Raw genomic sequence first — 22,742 nt, forward strand, 5'->3', positions numbered from 1 at the left:
AATGTGCGTTCACATACAGCTCGGCGAACCAGTCAATACTTGGCAATGGAGAACGTCCGGGAATTGCCCTAGCCTGCAGAATCGCTAGACCTCAACCCCAACGAGCACGCATGGGACATGCTCCAGAGACGTGTTTTGAACGACTTGGACGGAGTGACAACAACCCAACAGCTGAAGGATTTGCTACAATTCCATTGGGATCGAATACCTAAATAGTCTCATTAATTCAATGAATAATTGTTGCCGACAAGTTCTGAATAACAGAAGAGGCCATACTTTGAATTAAATTATCCTATTCTTTCACAATAAATTCATTTTCCTTAGAAATTTGATTTTGTTAAAAAAATGTTTAGTTGCTTATGTACCGTAGTTTCTGCAGTATATTCTAATTTTGTTAATTTCTCCTATTAAAAGAACTTATAAAAACAACAGCTGTTATTTTTACATCATAGGACCCAAAAATATATTTTTTAAAATAAAATATAACGTTATAATGTGAAAAACCATACTAAAATTTAAATTAGTAAATGTTGCTTAGACTTTTTTGATGTGTGTATTTAGTGCTAGCGGGATAAGGCTATTGAAATAGTTACTGGCTAGCGCTATGTTATAGACAAAATTATGACACATGGCAATCTACGTTGAGATCCCTTTTTATTAAAAGCTGCCATTAAAAATATCTTTTCTATTAATAAGAATAATATACAAGGATTTGTATTGATTCATTGTTCGCACGAGACATATAACCGGTTTTCAGATTTACTTAACTCTCGTAAAGATAAACATTATTGCTTAAGTTAACTGGATGATGTCATGCGGGTCTGGGAAGGCAATATATCGACAACACCGATACGGTGCTAACGTGCCAGTGCGTCACATATTATGTCCACCCACCGCATCCACTCTATACTAAATAAGGCAATGTTAAGAAATTCTCGATCTCTCTAGATTTCTATTCTGTATATACTGTGTTTATAAGTACTGTGATAAATAAATCTTTGTCTTGCACCATAGTACAGGCGATGCCTAGTTTGGAGCAAGATAATTGATTGAGATTGAGATTTGTGTAAAAATATGTCAATATTATATTAATTGTTGTAAATCGAGCATCTTGAAATTTATGGTTGTTACTTCTTTGTATTAATTAATTAAGACTCTCATGAATGAGTGTAGGAATAGTTTTTTGTTGAATATTCTCTTTCCAGCCTTAATCTACAATAGAGTTAAGGGAACCCAAGAGATCTTTAAACCGTGTATCCAATTACTAATAAGAAAATAGAATGAGGTTTTTTTTCTTATTTTACTGACCGTGCGGTATATTAACTATGGAACTATGAATACCGGTGTTCAGTTGTCAGATTGCCACCAGCGAATAAATAAACAAGCCGCGGGGCCGCTTAACATTAAACACTACTGTTATCATCATTAAAAGTTCTGTTTTGTGATAGTCGCTATGTTATTATTTTCAGCTATTGCGTCCCTTACCGCGTCCATTTCGAGAAATATAAAACAAATCCGTATATACCTCATGATTCATGCGACTTTAGTTATGTTTATACTTCAATGTAGTCACGTGGCCACGGCACGTGTTTATACCTACATGTATTTTTCTTGCGCCGGCGAGTGTTAGTTGGTGCGGGCGGCTTCACTTCATTACCTGCGACACATCCGATGATCTCATCCTTGTTACACTACTTTTTACGTTTGTTCGCGATGTTCGTCCTGATCGAATGTCAACGTCCAAACATCTTTATGTATCACTTAGAGCTCTTCTGAATTGTACATTTTGACCGCGACACTATCGTATTAGTTTACTCCGCGGTGGTTATTTGAAAAACCTCTAGGAAAACGAGTTGTTCCAAGTTCCAAGTTACCAAACCGAGCGGAGCTGGCTTAGCCAGTTCATGAAAGTTTCGTTATTGACAATCCACAATTAAAATATAATACTGTATAATATTTAACAAGATTTCACATGCACCCAAAATATAAAATTATAATAATGATTAATATTATTAAGGTAGAAACAAGAAGTTGTCTTAAGTGTATAATGTATTTTTAATAATCGTCGATGTAATTTATATGCGCTAATATTACTGTGCACAATGTAATCTTCACAAGATTAGCGACACATTGTTATAATTATCTTTAGCCGCGCGTGTCTACTTGACCGATGTGTTCCGACGGGACGTGGCGTCATTCGAAGTTATTTTATATCAAATGTGAATTGGTTGGAAAGGGTGTTTTGCATGGGTGCTGGATCTAAATGTTTACTAAAAATATAAGAATTTGAACAGTTTTTTGGGGAGGTTAAGTGAGTAATCGAGGCTGGGGTAGTGCGAAATCATCTGCTTATAACTGTTACAATATAAGTTCTAGTAGGTACCGAAGCGTAAATGGAGATGAAATGTCTCATGTGAAAGTTAATTAACACAGACCCTTTCTTAAACCTTCCGGACATAAAAGTATGTTAATGGCTCTGACTTGTAGAAGAGGTCGGCAGCATGCTCTGTTAGCCCAACTTCTTCCACTCTCTTCTGTTATACAACATAACTAATATGTGTTTTTACATACAATACAACCGTCCTGTTAAAAAAGACCTGTTTGTTTCAATATTGACCTCTTTATCTCTAGCAGAAGTGTCCGCTTTCCTATTCCATGTTTTTTCTGCCATGAGCATTTTTTTCGCTTTCCGCCTTTTAACCTATCCATCTCGTTTCATCTCCTCAGTAATATATTCTTGTTCTGCTTATAAATACCACTTATCGTGTGTTCTGTCGTTTTCCATTCAATTGTTCGTATTCTGATAGTTACGATTTCTATTTTATTCGTTTTTTGGTAATGTTGGACTTTATTCTATTAGTATTTGCTTTCTGTGTGACAGTCTTTCAGTATCTTCTTCGTTTTTGATCGTTAGTTTAGTAAAGATGAGGATAAGGAAGTATGGTGTTTTACCTATTTCTTAAGTTGTATTCCCACTTGTATCTATTTTTTTTACATTATTTTAGTGATAAAAGGATTGTGTATTAATAAATAGAACCGAATTGTTTGCGCACAAAATATTATAACGGTGACACGCCTCCCACTGACCACAATATTGGCACATCACCAACAACAAAAACTGCTGAAAAGATGGGAATACACTGAGTCTCAAATAAAGCAGTCATTGGCAGTGATTCAGATATAAAGTGTTCACTTAAATATGTATGTATTTAGGCATCATTTACATTAATAGATTTATTTTTACAAAATGTTTTTCATTGAAAATTTACAGCTTTATTTAGCATTTTTTGACAATGTGTGCAAAGTTAAGCAAATATAGACATAATAGTTTATCGTGTAAATTAATTGAGATAATTTATGAAAACGAAGCTCCATTAAATTGTAAAGTCTTCATCTCAGAAGTGCTACTATCAATTATTATAATAATGTATCGTTAACATCTTATTCATACGATTATCATGAGTGAGGTCGCGAGATGACCTCCGCACCCTATACGGCTGTCGCCTTGTCTCCCGCGCAAGTTCATTGTAGTTATGAATTAAACGCTGCTTCCGACATGAAGAGGTGTGCTTCTCGAGAAATATGTGACTTGCAGCTTCAATTGATAAAATATTTCTCGGGTTATTATGGCGTAGTCGCTGAAACAGTCGGTGATTTGGGTTTTCCGCGGGGCCCCAGTATTTCTGCACTTGTGTTATATAATCATAGTGTTACAATTAAATATCCCGTGAGTGATTACTCAAGTGTAATAAATCCATAATAAGTGACTAATAGTAAATAGCCTTATTTCAATCGTATCAATGATCCACGTACCCTGCAAGGTGGACCGCTGATCTGGTCAAGATCGCCGAATAGGTGGGATGAGGGCAGCGCGGGATCGATCGTGGTGGAGATCTTTGGGCGAGGCCTATGTCCAGCAGTGGACGTCTTGCGGCTGAAATGATGAAGAACTATTTAAGTGCTTAGTGGAAATGTATTGTATTTAGGTTAAATTCGCTAATGCTCGATCTTGTGTATGGTGAATTTATGAATAATATTGCATACTATGTTATCAATTTACTGCAACACTTGCGAAGCGTGTTTTTTTACGTCCATAAGTACTTACGTGAAATATTAATGTAAAATAATATAATCAGACAGCTATTTGTTGCGTGTTGGAAAACAGAATCCATTTCCATTCACTGTTCCATTTTATTTCTTTTTATGCAAATTTTGAGTCGTCGTCATAGCATTCGCTTGACAGTCCTTAAATTTTTTAAAATGCCACAATAACTGGTTCCGCTCATATTTTATGGTTACTTGTCAAACCGATTAAGTGCTTCGCCACGTAAGTTATTCTTTACACGTCTGTTTTAATGAATGAAAAATTAAATATGTCGGTAATTGGTGAATGAAGACATATTTTTGTTTTGTTATAATATGTGAATAGTTTGTCTTGGAATAGAAACTCTTTATATTTATACGAGCTGTGCCCGCTACTTCGTCAGCGAGTATGAATCTATGTGGGCATGGTTAGGTGGTGTTTGTTAGTTGGATTTGTTGTATATTTGATAATGAGCTGCGTGCGTTAAGCCGCAACCAATATGGGTGTTACATAGTCTCCAATAACACATTTGAAACTAAGAACTCGAACTTTACAAGTGCTTTTCTAATCTACTCATAGAAGTTATTTGGGCAATGCATGTAGAGCACAAAAAGAAAATTACGCTTAAATCTTAAGAATTATTGTGGCGTTAATATAATAATTTAAAATAGTAACAGTGCTCATAAAAGTTTTTGAGCTATTACATACAGACTGCATACTTTAGAATTACAAAAATCCTAGAATTGGTCAGTCAAAATATGTAATTACAGGCAGGGAGGGAATGGAACTGGAAAAAGTAACAGTAAACTAGCAAACGTTTATTGCCCTTGACTGTCAAAAATGAAATGAATTGATAAAATAAGGACACATCAGAACAACCTTGCGCCGCTACCAAATTTAGATTTATTTATTCAAAAGTTACCAATTAAATACCAACCAAAGATATTGTTTTGAAAAGTTGATACAAACCGGAAATACAAATAATTGACACTACATACTTGTACTTACAAAACAAGAAACAACATAATATAATACCAGATAGTCGTCGGGGAAAATGAGGAAATAAAGTAATAAATTGAAATATTTCAGAAATAAAATACACAAGGCTTTATTAGAAAAACATCATTTTGAAAACTCATTGGAATCCACGGTTTGCGAGGAATAATAAAATACTAAGTATTTCAACAGTGACTTCAGAAATGGAGTGTGTAAAAACAATATAATATATTAAATGTCTCACCTACCATTCCCTCAATCCACTCGCTCGGGGTAACTCAATTCAGCAGTCAAAAGTTATCACATACTTTGACAGTGACACTTTGGTCAAAAATGCTTAAAATGATTACACATCTGTGTGACTGCGGATTTATTGCAGATTTTTACCACAAAAAAGTCCTAGCACAGCCGGTGGGGGGAAACCAATAAGTCAAATATGATATCTAAATATTCCCACGTTTGCTTGAATGTGTAATAAAGTAGAAGGGCAGTCACTGTACAATACAGTACTACATCATTTGCTCTACTTTAAGAAACCAACGCAATACCTACGTACATTTATATTCGATTCTTTGAAAGTATTGAAAAACGCCAAAACGTAGTCTGTTTGTTCTTCATTGAAGTGCAAAGTTGTGTAACTGACGCTGATAGAAATTCGTTATGTTCACAGCGCGGCTTCCCGTTGGATGAAGAGGAGGGCGGCGTGTGGAGCTCACTCGCGTCCCGGCACCCCGACATCGCGGCGCGCCTGAGACAACGCCCCGCCACCTGGGCTCGCAAGCGGAGGCCTTCTAGCCAGGACGCTACAGACGGTAAGCTTGCTTCTTGCATATCCTATCTTAGTATACCCCACTATTCCTGTTCCACGCCTAACTGTTGCATGCACTTACAGCGTCAGTGGCGCAATAGGTTGAACTGTTGACTATCACCATATCATACTTTACAGTAGTATACTAAGATTATGGTTTTATTAATTTAATTTTCGAATTCATTTAAGTATGTTGTACTCTTGAGTCCTCTGGTGACCAGAGGAGAATACCCGAGTCTGGTGTTGCAAGAGAGTATGGGCCGCAGTGATCACATACCACAAAGTGGTACGCATGGATATTCGTTATCTTTCATAAAAAAATGCACGCTAAAACAATATTTTCATATTATGAATATTTATTAAGGCAATAAACACTTCTTTGTATGTAAAATCTTGTTGTGGGAGATCATAATTCTCTAAGGTCTTAAAGCTAGATTCAATTTTATTTTATAAAACATTTTAGGTTTTAATATTGAACATTAAAATAAAACCTATTATTTCAGATTTTGGTGATAGCTTCGAGGGTTTTGACAGATTTCCCTTTGACGACATACCACCAGAATTCAGAGAGCACTTCCCGTCGCATTGGAACCGACGGTTCAGTTCGCGGGAGGAACCGCAACCTACGTCTCCGCAACCGCAATCGCCCCCGCAGCAAACAGCCGCCACACAAACTGAAGACCCGGGTCCATCCCAGGACGAACATACTTCTATACCACAGTACGGATTGAGAAACACAGTTGATCTTGGTCATAAAAGTCCAGCAGATCCGAGTTTAGTTGATGGTGAAGACAGATCCCAACGGTCTGCGTCAGCGCCTCCAGATAATCGTTCCGACAATCACACAAGGATGAGTGGTCAAAGTCCTCAGGAACATCATCCGCCACAACAGGAGCATGGTTCCAACGTACGACATATACCAATCTTCGTTGAGGGACGAGATGAACCAGTCATAAATAAGAATGTAGATAATAGCTTCAGAGAGACAAAACCGAGCTATGCTCCTCCTCCGCCGCAGCCGCATATAGATAGAGATCAGTATTTTACTGACGACACTCCACATGGATTCCATCAGCCACCAAACTTTTCTAGATCCTTTGGAACACCGTTCAACAAGGGCTTCAGGCAAGGAGCATCTCAACCTTTTACTCAGCAGAAGATGTACCCACAGAATGCATTCGCACGTGGAGCTTCACCACAACGTTCGCAATCACCTAAACCGCAGCCACACCCGGAAGAGCATTATGTTAAAGTTCCAGTGTATCATGAACAGACTGCTTCAACTCCGTCCAGACCACAACAAAAGCAACCGTCGCCACAAAAGCAGACACCGCCGCCCGCGCCGGAGCAACAAGCCCCGCCACAGCCACATACTCCTCCGCAACCCAAATCAGAGCCTACTGGTAACGATCCTATCAAACAAATTCTCAATATTCAGACAGATGTTCTTAATCTAATGACAGATGTGGAAAATTTTAATGGTTCAAAAAAAGACAAACAATATTTATACTTAGATGAGATGCTGACAAGAAATCTCATCAAGTTAGATAATATTGAAACGGAGGGCAAAGAAAATATTAGGCAGGCTAGAAAGGAAGCCATTAAATGTATTGAGAAATGTATAGCTGTATTAGAAGCCATAGCTGAAAAGGGAAACGCAACTCAAAAGCAGCATGATGTTGAGATGCAAGCACAGGAAACCGAAAAGCACTCTGAACAGGAGGAAACTGTCCAGAATGGTGATGTAGAAATGAAAGAACCTACTACTGAAGAAGTTAAACCTGCACCTCAAACTGAACAAGCGGCACCACAGCCTACAGAGAAAATCGAAGAGTCCACCTCATCTGACGCCACTCAAATTGACGCTCAAAGCAAACCTCAGCAAACTGAACAAATGAATGAAAATATAATAAATAAAACTGAATTAGTTGAACAGCCACAGAGCGAAGCTGAGATTAAAACTGGAAGCAACAAAGCCGATTCAGATAACACAACAGAAACTCAACAATTGCAAGTCGATACGAGGACGGAAGATTCGAAAACCGAAATAGAGACTAAAGAACCCAAAGAGAAAGATAAGAAAACTCTTAAGAAGAGCGTAAAAGTTACGAAGAAACGAGATAAAAGTAAAGACAAGAAGGACACAAACGAAAATGTGACTGAAAAACAGTCTAAAGATAATGTAGAGGGACAAAGTAATAAGGAGGGTGGAAATAAAGTAGAACCAATGCAGGTGGACGGTAAGGGCGAGCCTCAAGCGATGGAATTGGACGCTGCGGGCGGCACTAGTCAATAGAGTTATTTGCTTTAGTGAATTGTTGTAGATATACAAATCGCACGGGGCCTAAATATATCGCCTGTTATTTCATGCCTAACCACCAGTGTTGCCAGTTTATTATTGTTTGTATTTTTTCATTAGTTATCATTTGCGTCGCAATTATCCGCTACGATAAATATATCTATTACATATTTACCTTTTTTTTGTCCTCCTATTTAATAAATTATTATTCATCGTTTCGTGATAACATTTTTTCAATAAATTTTAAATTTACAAAGTTGTTTTCATTTCCTTACCATCTACCGACATCCTCCTATAGGTACCTATTTCCGATATATTGGCTGAATAGCACATTAATTATAGCATTCGAGGCAAACTATGTAGTTTGCTTTTGTGTGCGGAATTATAGAATGTTCAAACCAATTTAATAAAATATTTAATCGAATGATTTATATCGTGATCTATGATTGTATTTATTGATAAAGATTAAAATCCCATCTTCGACATCATCACGACACGCCACAAGATCATCCCCACTATCTGGATGTGTGGCGTTCCTCCTATGTGCGGTTTTTAAGCAACTTTCTTCCACGTACAACCAAGCTGTGGAACGAGCTTCCTTATGTAGTGTTTTCGGGACGTTACAACATGGGTACCTTCAAAAAAAGGCGTACACGTTCCTTAAAGGCCGGCAACGCTCCTGTGATTCTTCTTGTGCTGCAGGAATGTGGGCGGCGGTGATCACTTACATCAGGTGATGCAAAGGCACGTTTATCCTACTCTTCAAAGAAAAAGGGGTTTCTGTTGTTAATTTGAATAAAACGTGTATTTATTTTTCATTGGTTTATATTAGCAGTGTTGTATAGATATTCAGGCAAGCTTGCTACGTTATATAACGTCAGTAGACCCGTGGAAGTAAACTGTTAAAGACGCCTTACAAGCCGTATGAAATAATCATCAAAGTTCAGATTTCAGACTAGTAAATGAAATATATTCACAATTCGATAAACATAATATAATTAACATTACATTTTACAGTGATATATGTAAGAAAACTTTTATAATATACAAAATTTCATAAAAAAATTAGTTCTATTTGCTCGATTTCGTGAATAGCCTACATGATTCAACCAAGTGCCTCTTGGCTCTTCCTTCATGAAGGTTGGCCGTCATCTCTGAATACATCCCCATCTTCAGCAAGGCGGAACAGTTGTTCAAGGAACCCCAGTCTTTACTCATTTTGTCAAAGAGGTTCTGGCAATCTTGGTCGGATTCTAAAATAATTATAAATTACCGAGCACCGAGTTATATTGTCGTATTCGCTCAAGTTGTTTCCCAACTACTAATATGTTAGGGTTATGATTTTGATCCTGGAGATCACAATAAACTAAGTCTTGCATATTGTCATTAAAAACTATTTTATATGTAAAATACAGGTAGTGCGTGAATACCTATGAGATATATGCAGTCAAATTGTTTTGGCAAATAATCAATATTACAATTAAAATTTACAAAAATCTTGAATGTAATTATGGGCATAGGATTCAATACTAAGTGCTGATTTGTTGCTCAAAATATGTATCGCGGGCAGCCTGGGCTCTGGCAAGAAGCTCTATATCAAGTTTGCTAAGCGATTACCTAAAAAAATTATTTAGCGATTTATCTATAAAACTATTAATATATATGTTAATAAGTTTGCTTAGCGATTACCTAACAATATTATATAGCGATTTATCTATAAAACTGTTAATATTATCAATAATTTTCTATTTCTAAGTGTTAAGTCTTTTGTGGGGCGATGGACAGTCAGAGTCAAAAAGATAGCGTCACCAATTGCATTCAAAAATATGGCAAGACCAAATAGATGGAATTTGAATGACGCTCTCTATTTGGTCACTTTCGGTGAATCGATGTATATGGTAATAATGGGTGTTGCCATGTTTTTGAATACAATGGGTGACGCTGACTGTATATGCTTTTAAAACAAGATCCCAGAAAAAGTTCAAAACATTATTTTGTATTATTATTGTAGTATTACAGGTAGTTAACAGGCTATTAAAGAATAAATGCAAGAAATAAAACTGAAGAAACTCTTCCATAATCTGCAAGTATATAAAAATATTACATTTCATCGGTGTATTTTTTTAATGCGATTATTTTTCACTATGATTACTTACTTATGATTCTTAATTTATTCGTATTCGCCGTCATTATGCACGTTTGTTCATTTGCCAATTAACGGGGCCATAATACATTACCAGGTATGTAGGCGACGGTCATCCCTGAAGGAATTACTGACAACATATATTACATATCTTCTTATTTTATTTCTGTGGTTACAGTCATTTACCGACAACGGTAATTATTTGCATTTTTATTTATTATTTTTTTAGTTTTTATTCGTTTGTTTGCCTTAATTATACGATATGAATCATAGTATATAATAATAACGTCTTAAGCTGTACTGAATTTATTTACATTTTTTTTATATCCGTTATCTTAACACCTATGTATAAAAATCTCTTCATAATCATGTAAAACACCATAAGCAATACATTAATTTTGTGGACCTACAACATCTCAATCAGTGAAGTGGTCTGTCTTTTTTGTTCTTAAAATTCATTATATCCGAAAGACTGCTTTGTTCACAGCCTGATAATCTATGAATGTTATTATTTCACTGCGGTTTTATGAGATTTATATCCAAAAGAAACATTGCAAGTGTAATAAATAAGAGATGAGTAATTAATACTGTCATGGTGAAACGCCGATCTGGAATGTCACAGTGATCTATCCCTGTCACTGTCATTGTAAGTTGTAACGAGTTTTAGTGTTGTAAGTGTTAAATTGAACCTGTACTGAGAATTTTTATTGCGATCGTAACAATAATTAAGAGATTACACCTTTTTAAAAGGTCTGCAACTCTTCTGAAATTCCTCTGGTGTTGCAAGAGAATGTGGGCGGCGGTTATCACTTAACACCAGGTGAACCGTACGCTCGTGTGTCGTACTTTTCCATAAAAAAGCACACGTTATGTTATTATGTGCTATTTTTGAAGTTATACTTCTTTAGGCGCGCATAATTGTAACACAAAAGTAACAGGTTGAAGTTGGTTCTTAAAATGTTATTGGTTTCTTCGTGCATTATTAGGACAGGCAAATGGTTCAAGTCCATACTGCCGTATTACATACGTCTAATAATTAATTGTCAAAGGCATGTTTGCAAGATTTTTACAAAATTTTTCTTACTACAATCGTAGAATAGCACGAGGAATATTTATTCCTCGTGCTATTCTACGATTTGATTGATTGATTGAAATGATTTCATTTGAATGATTTTTGCTTCGTTAGGCCAAAGAAGTATAACTTCTTGCGTGTATACATAAGTACACACAAACACACACTTTTTTTGTTTTTTTTTTTTTGTGTGAATAATTAAGTTTATTATTGCTTTGTTTTTTGTACTTAGTTACCTTATTAAACCTATCACCGTTATTAAAGGAACTATGAAGACATTGGAATCAAAGTGACTTTTATGGAACTGGAATGACAGTCACGGTGACAATTAAATAACGTTATTCCCCGTCACCGAATCAAATTCTTATTTCTAAATAATTGATACAAATCGTTGAAGTTAGCTAATCTTCTTAAATACTTCGATATAATGGTTTGAATATGCAAGACTTGCTATAAAGTTAGGATCCAAAACCGATGCATGTCGGTGACGGCCACGTGTCACTCCCACTCCTTTACGAGTTTCTCCCAGTCGGCCTCCGCGATGAAAGGCTGATCGATGCTGGCTATCATGTGCTCCCCGCAGTACAGACACTCGGCGGCTGCGATGTCGTCCAGTTCGTTGGTGATCACCTCCCGGAGCGACAGGCCGCTCGCCGTCACCGCGTTCAGCTCGCTGCTGGGCAACACGCCCAACTGACGCTGGAGCTCGGCCACCTTGTTGCGGCGGCCGCTCGCTGCCGACATTCAAATTCAATGATTTATCTTCGATTTGCTTAATGATCTCATGAGATAAGTGACCTTGAAGACCGTAGACTACGGAGAATCCGACGAGTTCCGGAGTTAAAATGTCATTATACAATTTAAATATGTACCAAAATTCATGAATGATGCGAGACTCGAACCCACGCCTCTCGGGTTCTGTCCGAGCGCTCTTACTAACTAAGCCAACCGGCCGAGTGACGCAATGACCGAGAGTTTGGTATGTCTTGTTCAGCTTTTAGGTTGTGATTGTATATTTAAGAAGAGAGGGATATGACTTAAAAGTAACTCATTAAATTAAATAACAAACTGAAAATTACATTTCTTGTGGCGGTGTCGTGGGGAGGGTCATTCCACTCCTAAAAAGTATGGAAAGCAATCGACGTCTAGTTTATCCCTCATGCTCGTGAACTGGCATGGAAATATGTAACTCAAAAATAATGTATGACACGATGGATGAATATCAACGTTAAACATTTTACCATTTAACTCCACCTCAGAAGAAGAACAGCTTTATCGTCCTGTAAAATATTTATATAATCCAGTTATGCAAGGCCATACAACAGTAATACGAGACAATTTGAAGGGACTGGAATTCTTCATTAAAATATCTCAAAAATGTTTCGAGTACAGAATAAAAATAAAGATATTATAAATAGGTCGTTTTCTACTGAAAGTTTCAAACATTTTTTGTTTTTTTTTTTTTTTTCTGCACTTAACCGGCAATGTCACTTATTTCTTTGCGGTAGAACTCTATAGGCATTGTGCCTTATTGCTCTTTCAGAAGAACATTTTTACATTGTTAACAATTGTTCAAATCGCGGATAGTTATAACGCGAAGGTTTCTAAATGAAGGGCCTTTAGAGTTGAAACGGTTTCTTGCGTTTTTTTATGATGATAAGGGACGAGACGAGCAGTACGTTCATCTGATGGTTATAGATATAACCTGCCCATTACAATGCAGTGCCGATCAGGATTATTGTAAAATTCTGAGCGGCACTACAATTGCGCTCATCACCTCGCGGCATACGATATCAAGTCTCATTTGACCAGTAATTTTATTAATAATAAGTATAACATAAATGACTTTCTTAATGAAACCACAGATTAGGAATGGAGCGACCACCCTCAGGCTATTAAATAATAAGTTTAATTGTACGATATAACTTTGTAACCATATTTTTTATGGAAAAAAAAGGCCCGCTGAGTTCCATGCGCCCTTCTCAGGATTGAAGCATACTTTTTCGATTGGGTGGAAGTTTTTGACTTTAAATAAGTGATATATCATATCCTACTTTTAACAAAAATATTGAATATATTTGAATTTGACTTAGCGTAAGTGATCAACCCGGCCTGTACCTGGATACCGACGATTAGAACTCTACTGCTGCTGTACGTTGCACGCAGCCAAATGGTTCGAGCTGATACGTGCACCAGACCAGAAATGATAATACTGACCTAGTAGCGGCAGTATCTCCTGCAGCAGGCAGTCGGAGTGGAAGCAGTGGCTGCAGGGGAAAAGGTAGAACGGCCTCAGCAGCAGAGCCAGCTCACACAAGTTACAGGTGTCCGTCACCGACACCAGCACACAGCGCTCGCGGAACGATTGAATCTCTTTGCGGACCTAAACATTAGTTTATGGCGCGTGAGTATATAAATAATTGAATGATATTTAAATAATAGTACATTATTGCAAAGGCCGGGAAATAGGCAATTGCAGGTTGAGTATGAGTTTGAAGGCCGAGCCATAGGCGTGGACTTCACTAAATACGAGAGAGGCATATATAGTGCTTTTCTCAAAAGAATGCAGGGAAATAAAACACACTTTTTATATTATACATTAAATTTACTATGGCTTCGCTGGAAGCAGGTTTTCCATTGCCAATTTGGGTTCTGATCTTAAATCTGATGGAGTACAATCAATCTCCATTTCACTCTCTGAACCATTGGAACTCATTTTAATTATTATTAATTTTATATTTAATAAGTAGGTATGTAAATAACAAATCAAGGCGAATTTTCAGCTTTGCCGCCAATTTTTTGATTTATCATCTGTGCCGACAGGCAAACAAACACATTTATGGCTATACAGCCACGTAAATGCAATTTGTACTAAGCAAAGAGTAGTCTCTCTTGGTATGCCAAGAATGACAAAAGAGATCCGATCAAAAAGTATTTAATAAAGGCATAAAAGGCATTTATTTTCTCAAAATAGATTCCTTTAGAATTCTTTTTGATGTCATTTCTAATATACTAGTACCGCTACTACCGCTTCGGAAACAAATGGCGCTCTGAGATTGAAGAAGCGGCGCAAGAAACTCTCCCAGCATTGTTTTTTTTGCGCTCTTTTTAATCAAAATATACAATATTGTACAGTACAGTATAGCTATTGCTATAAAATAATCATAATCTAGCCTCAGGCTGTCCGATCACTAAGATATTCAGCTGTGGAGTAATGTTTGAGAAGTAGTAGATTTTACAATGAGTGCATAAAACGAATCATTTTTAAAATAAAATGGTTTTGTGGACGTTATAAACTCTGCTTTTCATTTCGATTGCGAGGAAATAAAACAGTAGTATAACATTGACATTTTTAACAATTTTAGCAAATTTGAAGAAATTAATAAACGCACGAAAAAATATGACCTGTTTTCCGTCGTTTTTTTTTAATCTTACGACATTGATATTAGGCTTGGGCTCCAGACCCATACAGCCTTAAAGTTAATATCTTTTATGTCTTAAAAAACACATGAGGCATATAAATTAAGGTAAATATTATAAAATAACAAATTCTATCTCTGAACTTTTTATTGTGTTTGGCTGTATGGCTCATTTTCTTTGCCTTAAAATACATTTATGAGTAGATACTTTTGTGCACTTGTGCAACAATCGATTTTGTGCAGCCTATATCGTGTACAAATAAGCAATTTCAGAGCATGAGAAGTGAAAACGTTATTTAATTATTAATTATAATACCTTTTTTATTACAATATTATTCATTCTACAAATGTTAAATAGCACGAGGAATAATTTTTTTAAAGGTATTTTGTTTTGTTACGCCTCAGAAGTCAGATGTATAATTTTTTGTGTACGTATATTACAGTACACACACATTTTTTTTTCAAATAGACTTATTGTAAGTAAGCGCTCAGGTTCTTCTTACCTAAGCTCTTAATTCTTAAGAGGCATTAGCGGATAGTTTTGGTATGACAACTATTAATGCTCTGACTTAATACCCATGAACACTGGTGTCAAAGGCTCTAACCCGCTGGAAAAGCCTGTCATGGAGTACAGTACTTGTGTTGCCTTAAAGTTTATCATTTATTAAATATTTTTTCTCCAAACACCTTTATTTATTTAAAGTGTGTATATATTTGATGATTTACTTAATATTTATCTTATTTATGAATAAATAAATTATGACTTTAGTTTCAAGTTACTTTGAAGTTTTACAAATAACATAGTATATTATATTAATCAATTTAAAAGACAACACAGACTACACATACTCTTGTGAATATCAAGGATATGTGGCAAACCAGGGGCGGCATTCAATGCTACGTGATAGTACAGAGGACGCAGTCTCGGAATAAAACCGGCCTTATTAAGTCCAGTTGAACGCTAAGAAGACGCAGTTGGAAGTAAAACGAATTAGTTTGTCGTATCGCTTTATTTTGAGGACACTCCTCTAATCGAGCGAGGTTCAGTTCCATTGGCACTTCGAAGAGGAGCCTTAACATTTGAGAAAGTGAGAGCGCAACTTTTGGGATCAATTAACAATCCTGAGCGGCAATGCATTGTAATGGGCAGGGTAAACATAAACTGTACTTCATAATAGCATGTTATATTAGTGATATAAGTAAAATAGTAGTCACGTAGACCAGGGATAAATAATAAACTATAACTTACATATTCAGCTGACTCCGTAGCGTCGTCCATCTCTGCTTGTAACTCCTCTAATTGATTATTATATTCCTGTAATTAAAAATAACTGGTTTGGAACATATTTATATTTTAAACATCATATTATAAAAACAACTTTAGGAGTATTTTTTATACATATATATAATCTCTAAGTATTCATACAGGGCTGATAATATTTTTGCGAGTACCTTTGATCCATACTAAAGTGTCTGTACCTAACTTGTCCAATATCATGCCCCGGTTTTCTTTTCAACCTACATTCCATGTTATATCCCTTAAAACACCCTGTGTATGTTTGAGTTATTGTTATTGTTGTTGCTCCATTCGACACACACACCTCGAGGAACCAATGTCAACAAGAAGCACTTAAAAGCTGGAGCAACTCAATAGGTTAAAACCAATACAAAACGCTGATAAAGGCATTCAATAATGGAAATGCGAATGAAACCCGATCACTTAGCAGTAAAACCTGTGGATACTTACCAGGATGCGAAAGATAGCATCGGCACCTCACTGGGGTCGGAATAAAATACGAAATAACTTGCAGATTTTGCCTTGAGACTCATGAAACGCCTCTCCATTTCCTCTACGATTGCGGCCCACTAATGCATCAGCGAAACGCCATCCTTGGCGACTACACCCTGCTCCCAGGTGTTGTTTGTAATACTCGCGTTAAGAAGATACTGCGGTTCGAAAATACGTCAGGGCTTGACGATGAGATATAAGTATGAATGGCGAACACACTAGTTCAACTGTGGACGTGGTGTTACTAGGACTCATTAGGACCAGATAAATAGCCACCCTCTCCTGATAAATAAAACTAATATTATTGTTACACCAAATCCCACCTCTAGCGTTTGGCAGATGGGTTCGCTGAAGTGGTCAATGGTGGTGACGTCACTGAAGAAGGGCAGGATGTCCTCGATATTGATCAGCGCGCACTCCCGGAGCAGACCCATGGCTTCCTTTATGTCTTGGTTCTTGTTTATTATGTTCTCAGCTGAAATATGAACACATCATAAGTAAGTTCATACTTCATATATACAAATTTAATTTATACCAAGATTTATGGACGATGACACAAGTTGTTCAACTCTCAGTACATGGCCATATCTACAGTATCTAATTTACTGTTGGATTGTAATTAACTTGAAATCTCTTTTAAATCTTAACAATTTATTGATAATTTCCCTTACTTTTCAATATCATATAGTGACTATCAATTAAAAATAATTACCAGAAGTTACAGAATTTTGGTTGAAATTAAATTTGTATATTTAATCCCAGATGTGGGGGGCATCACATAAAATAACAAATTGTTTGGATAAGACAGTTCTCAAAATAAATTTAATAAAAAAAGTTCATTAAAACCTACACACAATACTGAATTCAGATTTTCATGTAAATAAATCTGCGTGGATTAAGTCTCGCGCGCTCGAAGATTATTAATTAAAATGTCACATACCGACAGCTAGCCACAGTCGCTTCTGAAGCGCCTGGTCCTCAGGCATGGCCGCCACGGTCTTGGCCAGCGCCGGGTCTACCTCCAGCGCCAGCTCTAGCGCCGCCTCCCACAGGCCCAGGAGCGCGGACAGGTTCACACACGCCTTGGACAAACTCTTCTCGCGGCACAACCTACAAGACATTATCTACATGTCATGTTATCACTGCAATGCAATGGCAACTAATCGAGAGTGCAACATTTTTGAAATATCATAAAAGTATTTCAATAAAAGACAACCTTATTGCTGCTCGATAAGATTTAGTTTCCACTATAGAAACATACTCCTAATATCTTACTCCTTCAGTAACCATACACACTATACACGAACGAGCATAACATAACAGACAGTGACGTAATTCGCATGTCATTCATGTTTATTGTTAAGGCGACAATCGTAAAATAGCAAAGTCAATCAAAATTTTAAGCTGTATAGCTAATGCGTTATTTTAGATACAGTCCCTTAATAATCTATAGAACCTCAAAAGCCATAATTGATATGAATACCTCAAAGCGTAATGCACATCATAGTTGACCATGGCGATATCCTGTCCTTGCCTGACCAAGTATCTCATCAGCGCGTCGGTATCGTGTTCCACGTATAGTGTCAGCAAGTAATTATGTATAGCCTTGTCCTTCACGTTGAAATTATGCAGCATAAACTCAAGGTACCGAGTTATTTCTGCCGAATGCGCATCATCATTCTGGCAAGACAGAAACGCTGGTAGAAGTCTAGTGGGGCTCAGCTTAGCTCCTTGACTTATCAATGCATTGATCGTGTTTTTTGGTGTCTCTTCCATCAGAACTGGCGCAAACTGATAAAACAAATCAGGCTTCTTCAATGACTGTAGCATTTCCAGTGCATCATTATAGGACTTCCTATAAATATGCTGTGCGACAACGTTTTCGTAATCCTCATTGATATTAGTCAGTTTTATTAGATTTTGCTTATCCCCGTGCGAAGACATGAGGTCATAAACAACAGATTTTACGTGCTGCATACATTGAACTACCTTTGGCTGCAGTAAAAATACTTCAAAGTCACTTTGCAACTCGTGGTATTCTTGGGAATCATCTTTGCCCGTCCTGCGTAAAGAGCCGAGTTGGGATAAAAACAGCTCGGTCATCCAGATAACTATCATAGATATCAACGTCTTATCATCATCATTTAGAGCGTCAAGTCTTCTAAGGAGGTATATTTTAAGCGCATCAATACGATCTACTTCCAGAAACATTAGGCAAACAGTTTCGAAACTTCTCTGGGTGTCGGCGAACACTTCCGCACTTTTCTCGTAATCTCCCTTTGAGAACAGCAGATCCGCCTGTTTGACGTTAACAATGTCGACATAGGCCGGGTTGTTTTGGCAGTACAATTTTGCGAGATCGAACAGCCCCATATCACAATATATTCGCCAAACATTTCTCTCTTCTCTGACAACTTTGTATCTTAGAACTGCTTTGTCGGTGACTGCCCATATGCTGCGTCTTAGCGGGTCTTTGACAATGTTCTTTAGTTTCCCGTGAACTTCTGAGAAGCGTTCTTCATATACAAGGTCATGGTTCAGAAGGCATATAGCTTTGACTCTATCTGTATACATGAGCAGTGCGTGGAACTCTGTTAACACGAATGCTAAAGGTGTGGTCTCATTGCTGTTGTCTTTGTTTGGTGGATAGTTTATCAGTTCACTTTGTGTGAATAGCGAGTTTGAGTTTTGTTGAGATGCTGGGTCCAGCTGTAAATGCAAAATATGTTTTATATGAATAGTTTAAATATATTATTGCTGTAATTAAGATTGAAGATTTTAAAAAGTTTTGATAATAATGAGTTATACAATTTCGGTACATAGTTATAGCTCAGTTACATACTTCACAAAACCTATTGTTGTTAAGTTTAAAAAACAAAGGTATATATATACTGTGCATTTCATAGTTCAATCAACGCACAAAAGAAGAGAAAGTAACTAATAACATATTATATTGTATGTAGGCCAAACAGGTATTGTCAAAAAGGCATTTATTTTCTCAAAATTGATTCACTTGAAATTCTTTTTGATGTCAGTTCAAACACGACCACCACTTCGGAAACAAATGGCGCTCTGAGAGAGAAGAAGCGGCGCAAGAAACTCTCCCAGCATACAGTTTGCATTTTTTAAATAAGAGTGCCTGAATTGCGACTTTATTATACAAGTTATAATTACTTTTATATTATTTTGACCCCAAGTGTTGACGGTAATACATATTCTGAGTCATACTTCAGTCCAAGCGAGATCTCGCTAGTTTGGACAACTGTGAACTGTCAAAAATAAAAACTAATAAATTTTGATAATGGTGGTACATGGCCTGTATACATACAGCCATGACAATGTGCTTTCAGGTGAGGCAATATAAAGATACTAACCTGACCATAAAAAATACCAGGCTCAGTCAACCATGCAAATGTCTTTGGAGAATTGCTTTTATCACAGTAGAATTGTAACTTGGAATATTTCAATGTGGAAGGTATTTCCTGAAATCCGGTCTCCGGTGTTGTGAGATAAGAATGAAATATTGATTGGAGCGAGGGTTTGTCATCAGTGAACATAGCATTGCCTATGAACTGGTACAGCCTTGTTGGTGTTGTCACAAATACAAAGTATTTACTGGTCTTGTTCACTCGATGAAATTGTATTCCAGTTATTGGGGTGTCTGTGCCTTTCCCAATGTCAAAGATCTGTAGAAAATATAATATGTCTAATGTTATTCTTATTTCGTATCCTATTTCTTACAAGGTCTAATCAGTCAGGAACATATTACTACATGTATATTATGGTACTATACAGAATATTATTATAACAGCAAATTTTAATGAACCTCTTTTACCAGAGAATGATAAAAATAAATTAATAACAGAATGAGTTCAAAAAAGCTCTGTCAGTTGTTTTGTTGTAAAAGTTTATTTTTATTGTTACTGAATCTGAATTACACTAACTATTTAGTCTGAATATATATATAGACCTTGTAAATTTTGCAATGCAGCAATGAAAATCACCACATTGCAATTTGATTACAGACACTTTGAAATTCTGCCACAGATCGCCACACCCTTACTGTAAGTCTTTAAGGAGTTCCATGGATCATCATAGTCTTAGTAGACCTTCAAATTGAGATTCTCCTCCTTTTTTGAAGTCAGTTAAAGAGACAAAATTAACACAACCTTAATTACAATAATATCATTATTATAATATAATGATATGTTATGGTTTTGCAGCAGCAAAGTTTATAATACTATCTATAGAATATAAATTATATAAAAAATTGTTACCAATCCATCAATATCCTTCCCTCCATACAGTGGTAAATAACTTGGCAGCTTGTAGGACATTAACAGAAAGTTTTACATAAATAATAAGTAAATCTTAAACTAGTTTAAAATATCATTTATCTAAATAATATAATATGTTTATGTATTGTTATAATAGGGGGTGAATGTGTAAGAGGGAACTGGTGAGGCATAGACATTTACAACACCAGGAATCAGGTGAGTTGCCAGAAAATTAGGAGTATGCTCTAATCTTGACAGTCCCTAAGTCATATTATTGGTTCAGCTACAAAAAACTGCAAAGGGTTATTGATTCCAAAAAGTGGCTGCATGAGGCAAAGAACTTACTTGCAAAATAAGCTGTAGATGTATACATCTTGATTCATAAATCAGAGCTTTCACATATTTGTATGTCTAAATGAATGCAGAATCTAATGAAGAACAATTACATATTAATCTTCAATATAAGAGGATAATAAGTATCAATGCAAATTTACTAAAATCCTAGTATATTCTTTGATTAACCCAAGTGTTAAACATTGAAATATAACACTTTTTAAAGGATTGAAATGTGTTTTTGTAAGTGTGATTTTGCGTAAAAATTACATTTTTATTATTATTTTAGCTAACACGAAGTTTTAGAGACCTTTCCTTATCAAGTTTTCAAGGTGACTGTCCCCCTAAAAACATAATAATAATAGTAAATATGTAACTTTTTACGCATAATGTAATGTAAAAACACAGTTACTGTTACTACTAGTTTTAATCCTTTAAAAAGTGTTTTATTTGAACGTCAATTCTATTCCATTCCAGGGAGATACACTCACCTGTCTCCAATATTGCTGACTTGCTGCAAACATTCTATCACTTTCTGCATCCAACTCAGTTTCCAAGATATGTCCTTGAGAAGTGCCCAAAAGGATAGGGCCCGAAGAAGTGAGTGATTTATTCTCATAGTTCCAACCAACTTCTGTCACTTCAAAGTTTCTTGATTTGCTCACAGATTTAAGTTTGGTACTCTTGCGATGTAGGTAAACCAACTCTGGGTTACCATCTTTGCTTCTTGCAGAAAAAGCTAGTAGCAAATGGTGTCCAAGTGGATCAAGAAATAGAGATGTGAGCTTAGAACTGGGTTGTACATGTTTTGAGAACTGTATTTCTGAAAGCAGTATTATTCCTTATTTTAGATAATTAAAATTTCACTGTAATAAAGATGTTTAAATTTCAATAGTATACATAATTTATTATTATGAGTGAGTATATGTTTTGGACTGGACGTTATGCCTTTATTATTCATGCCATTATGAAATTACCTTCATGCTGATCTGGCATTTTTAAATCTAACCGAAAGAGTCGTCCATTCGCCATCGCCAAAACTAAGTAATCACTGGAAACAGCGACATGTGTTATCAGGTCAGAAGGATTGAAGTTCATACGCTGCTTTGAAAACATTGGTGTATTATCTTCTAGCTGCATATTAATATAACCAGAAGAGGTCATTTGCTCGGACACTGGCACTGCGCTTCGGGATATTTGAGAGGCATTCTCTTTCTGGTCAAAAATCGAAGTCATTTTTATAAATAATATGTAATAATAAATTAAAAGATCGAAAAGGACAACTCAATAACTCAAAATCATCTAATTAATTTTGGGTTGATTCTCATCAGCAAAACTCCCCCACAGCCTGTTCAAAGGAATTGTATCTTGCTACACAATAATTATAAATCTAAAATATAAATCGAAATAATGCAGACTGCAGTAGGAATATTCTAATTTTTATGAAATTAAATTACATTCTTCAGTTTTCACGAAAGTCAACAATAGACAAAGACCACGTAAATATTATTAGCCGAGAATG

General features: G+C 36.2%; 2 protein-coding genes across 5 annotated transcripts in view; one reads left to right on the forward strand and one right to left on the reverse strand.

Moving 5' to 3' along the window:
- Positions 1–8,443, forward strand: part of LOC126979143 (BAG domain-containing protein Samui) — a 28,141-nt gene extending 19,698 nt beyond the window's left edge. For all 3 annotated transcript variants that reach the window (XM_050828376.1, XM_050828377.1, XM_050828375.1), the window contains exons 2-3: positions 5,751–5,892; positions 6,392–8,443. In XM_050828376.1, the coding sequence (XP_050684333.1) occupies positions 5,751–5,892; positions 6,392–8,184 (1,935 nt within the window). In that variant the 3' untranslated portion in view covers positions 8,185–8,443. The remainder of the gene's footprint in view (positions 1–5,750; positions 5,893–6,391) is intronic.
- Positions 8,444–8,994: 551 nt separating this feature from the next.
- On the reverse strand, positions 8,995–22,698 carry LOC126979134 (vacuolar protein sorting-associated protein 18 homolog). 2 transcript variants are annotated; one of them, XM_050828362.1, is made up of 10 exons: positions 22,198–22,698; positions 21,712–22,043; positions 20,888–20,935; positions 19,985–20,296; positions 18,094–19,319; positions 17,551–17,720; positions 16,934–17,085; positions 16,071–16,136; positions 13,620–13,785; positions 8,995–12,136 (listed from the first exon to the last, which is right to left on the reverse strand). In XM_050828362.1, the coding sequence occupies exons 1-10, from the start codon at positions 22,454–22,456 to the stop codon at positions 11,901–11,903; spliced, it is 2,967 nt and encodes a 988-aa protein (XP_050684319.1). In that variant the 5' UTR covers positions 22,457–22,698; the 3' UTR covers positions 8,995–11,900. The 2 variants fall into 2 exon arrangements, with proteins under 2 accessions (XP_050684319.1, XP_050684320.1); XM_050828363.1 differs by lacking the exon at positions 20,888–20,935.
- Between the last annotated feature and the right edge of the window lie 44 nt (positions 22,699–22,742).

Source organism: Leptidea sinapis, chromosome Z (genome assembly GCF_905404315.1).
Source record: "Leptidea sinapis chromosome Z, ilLepSina1.1, whole genome shotgun sequence".
Classification (NCBI taxonomy): domain Eukaryota; kingdom Metazoa; phylum Arthropoda; class Insecta; order Lepidoptera; family Pieridae; genus Leptidea; species Leptidea sinapis.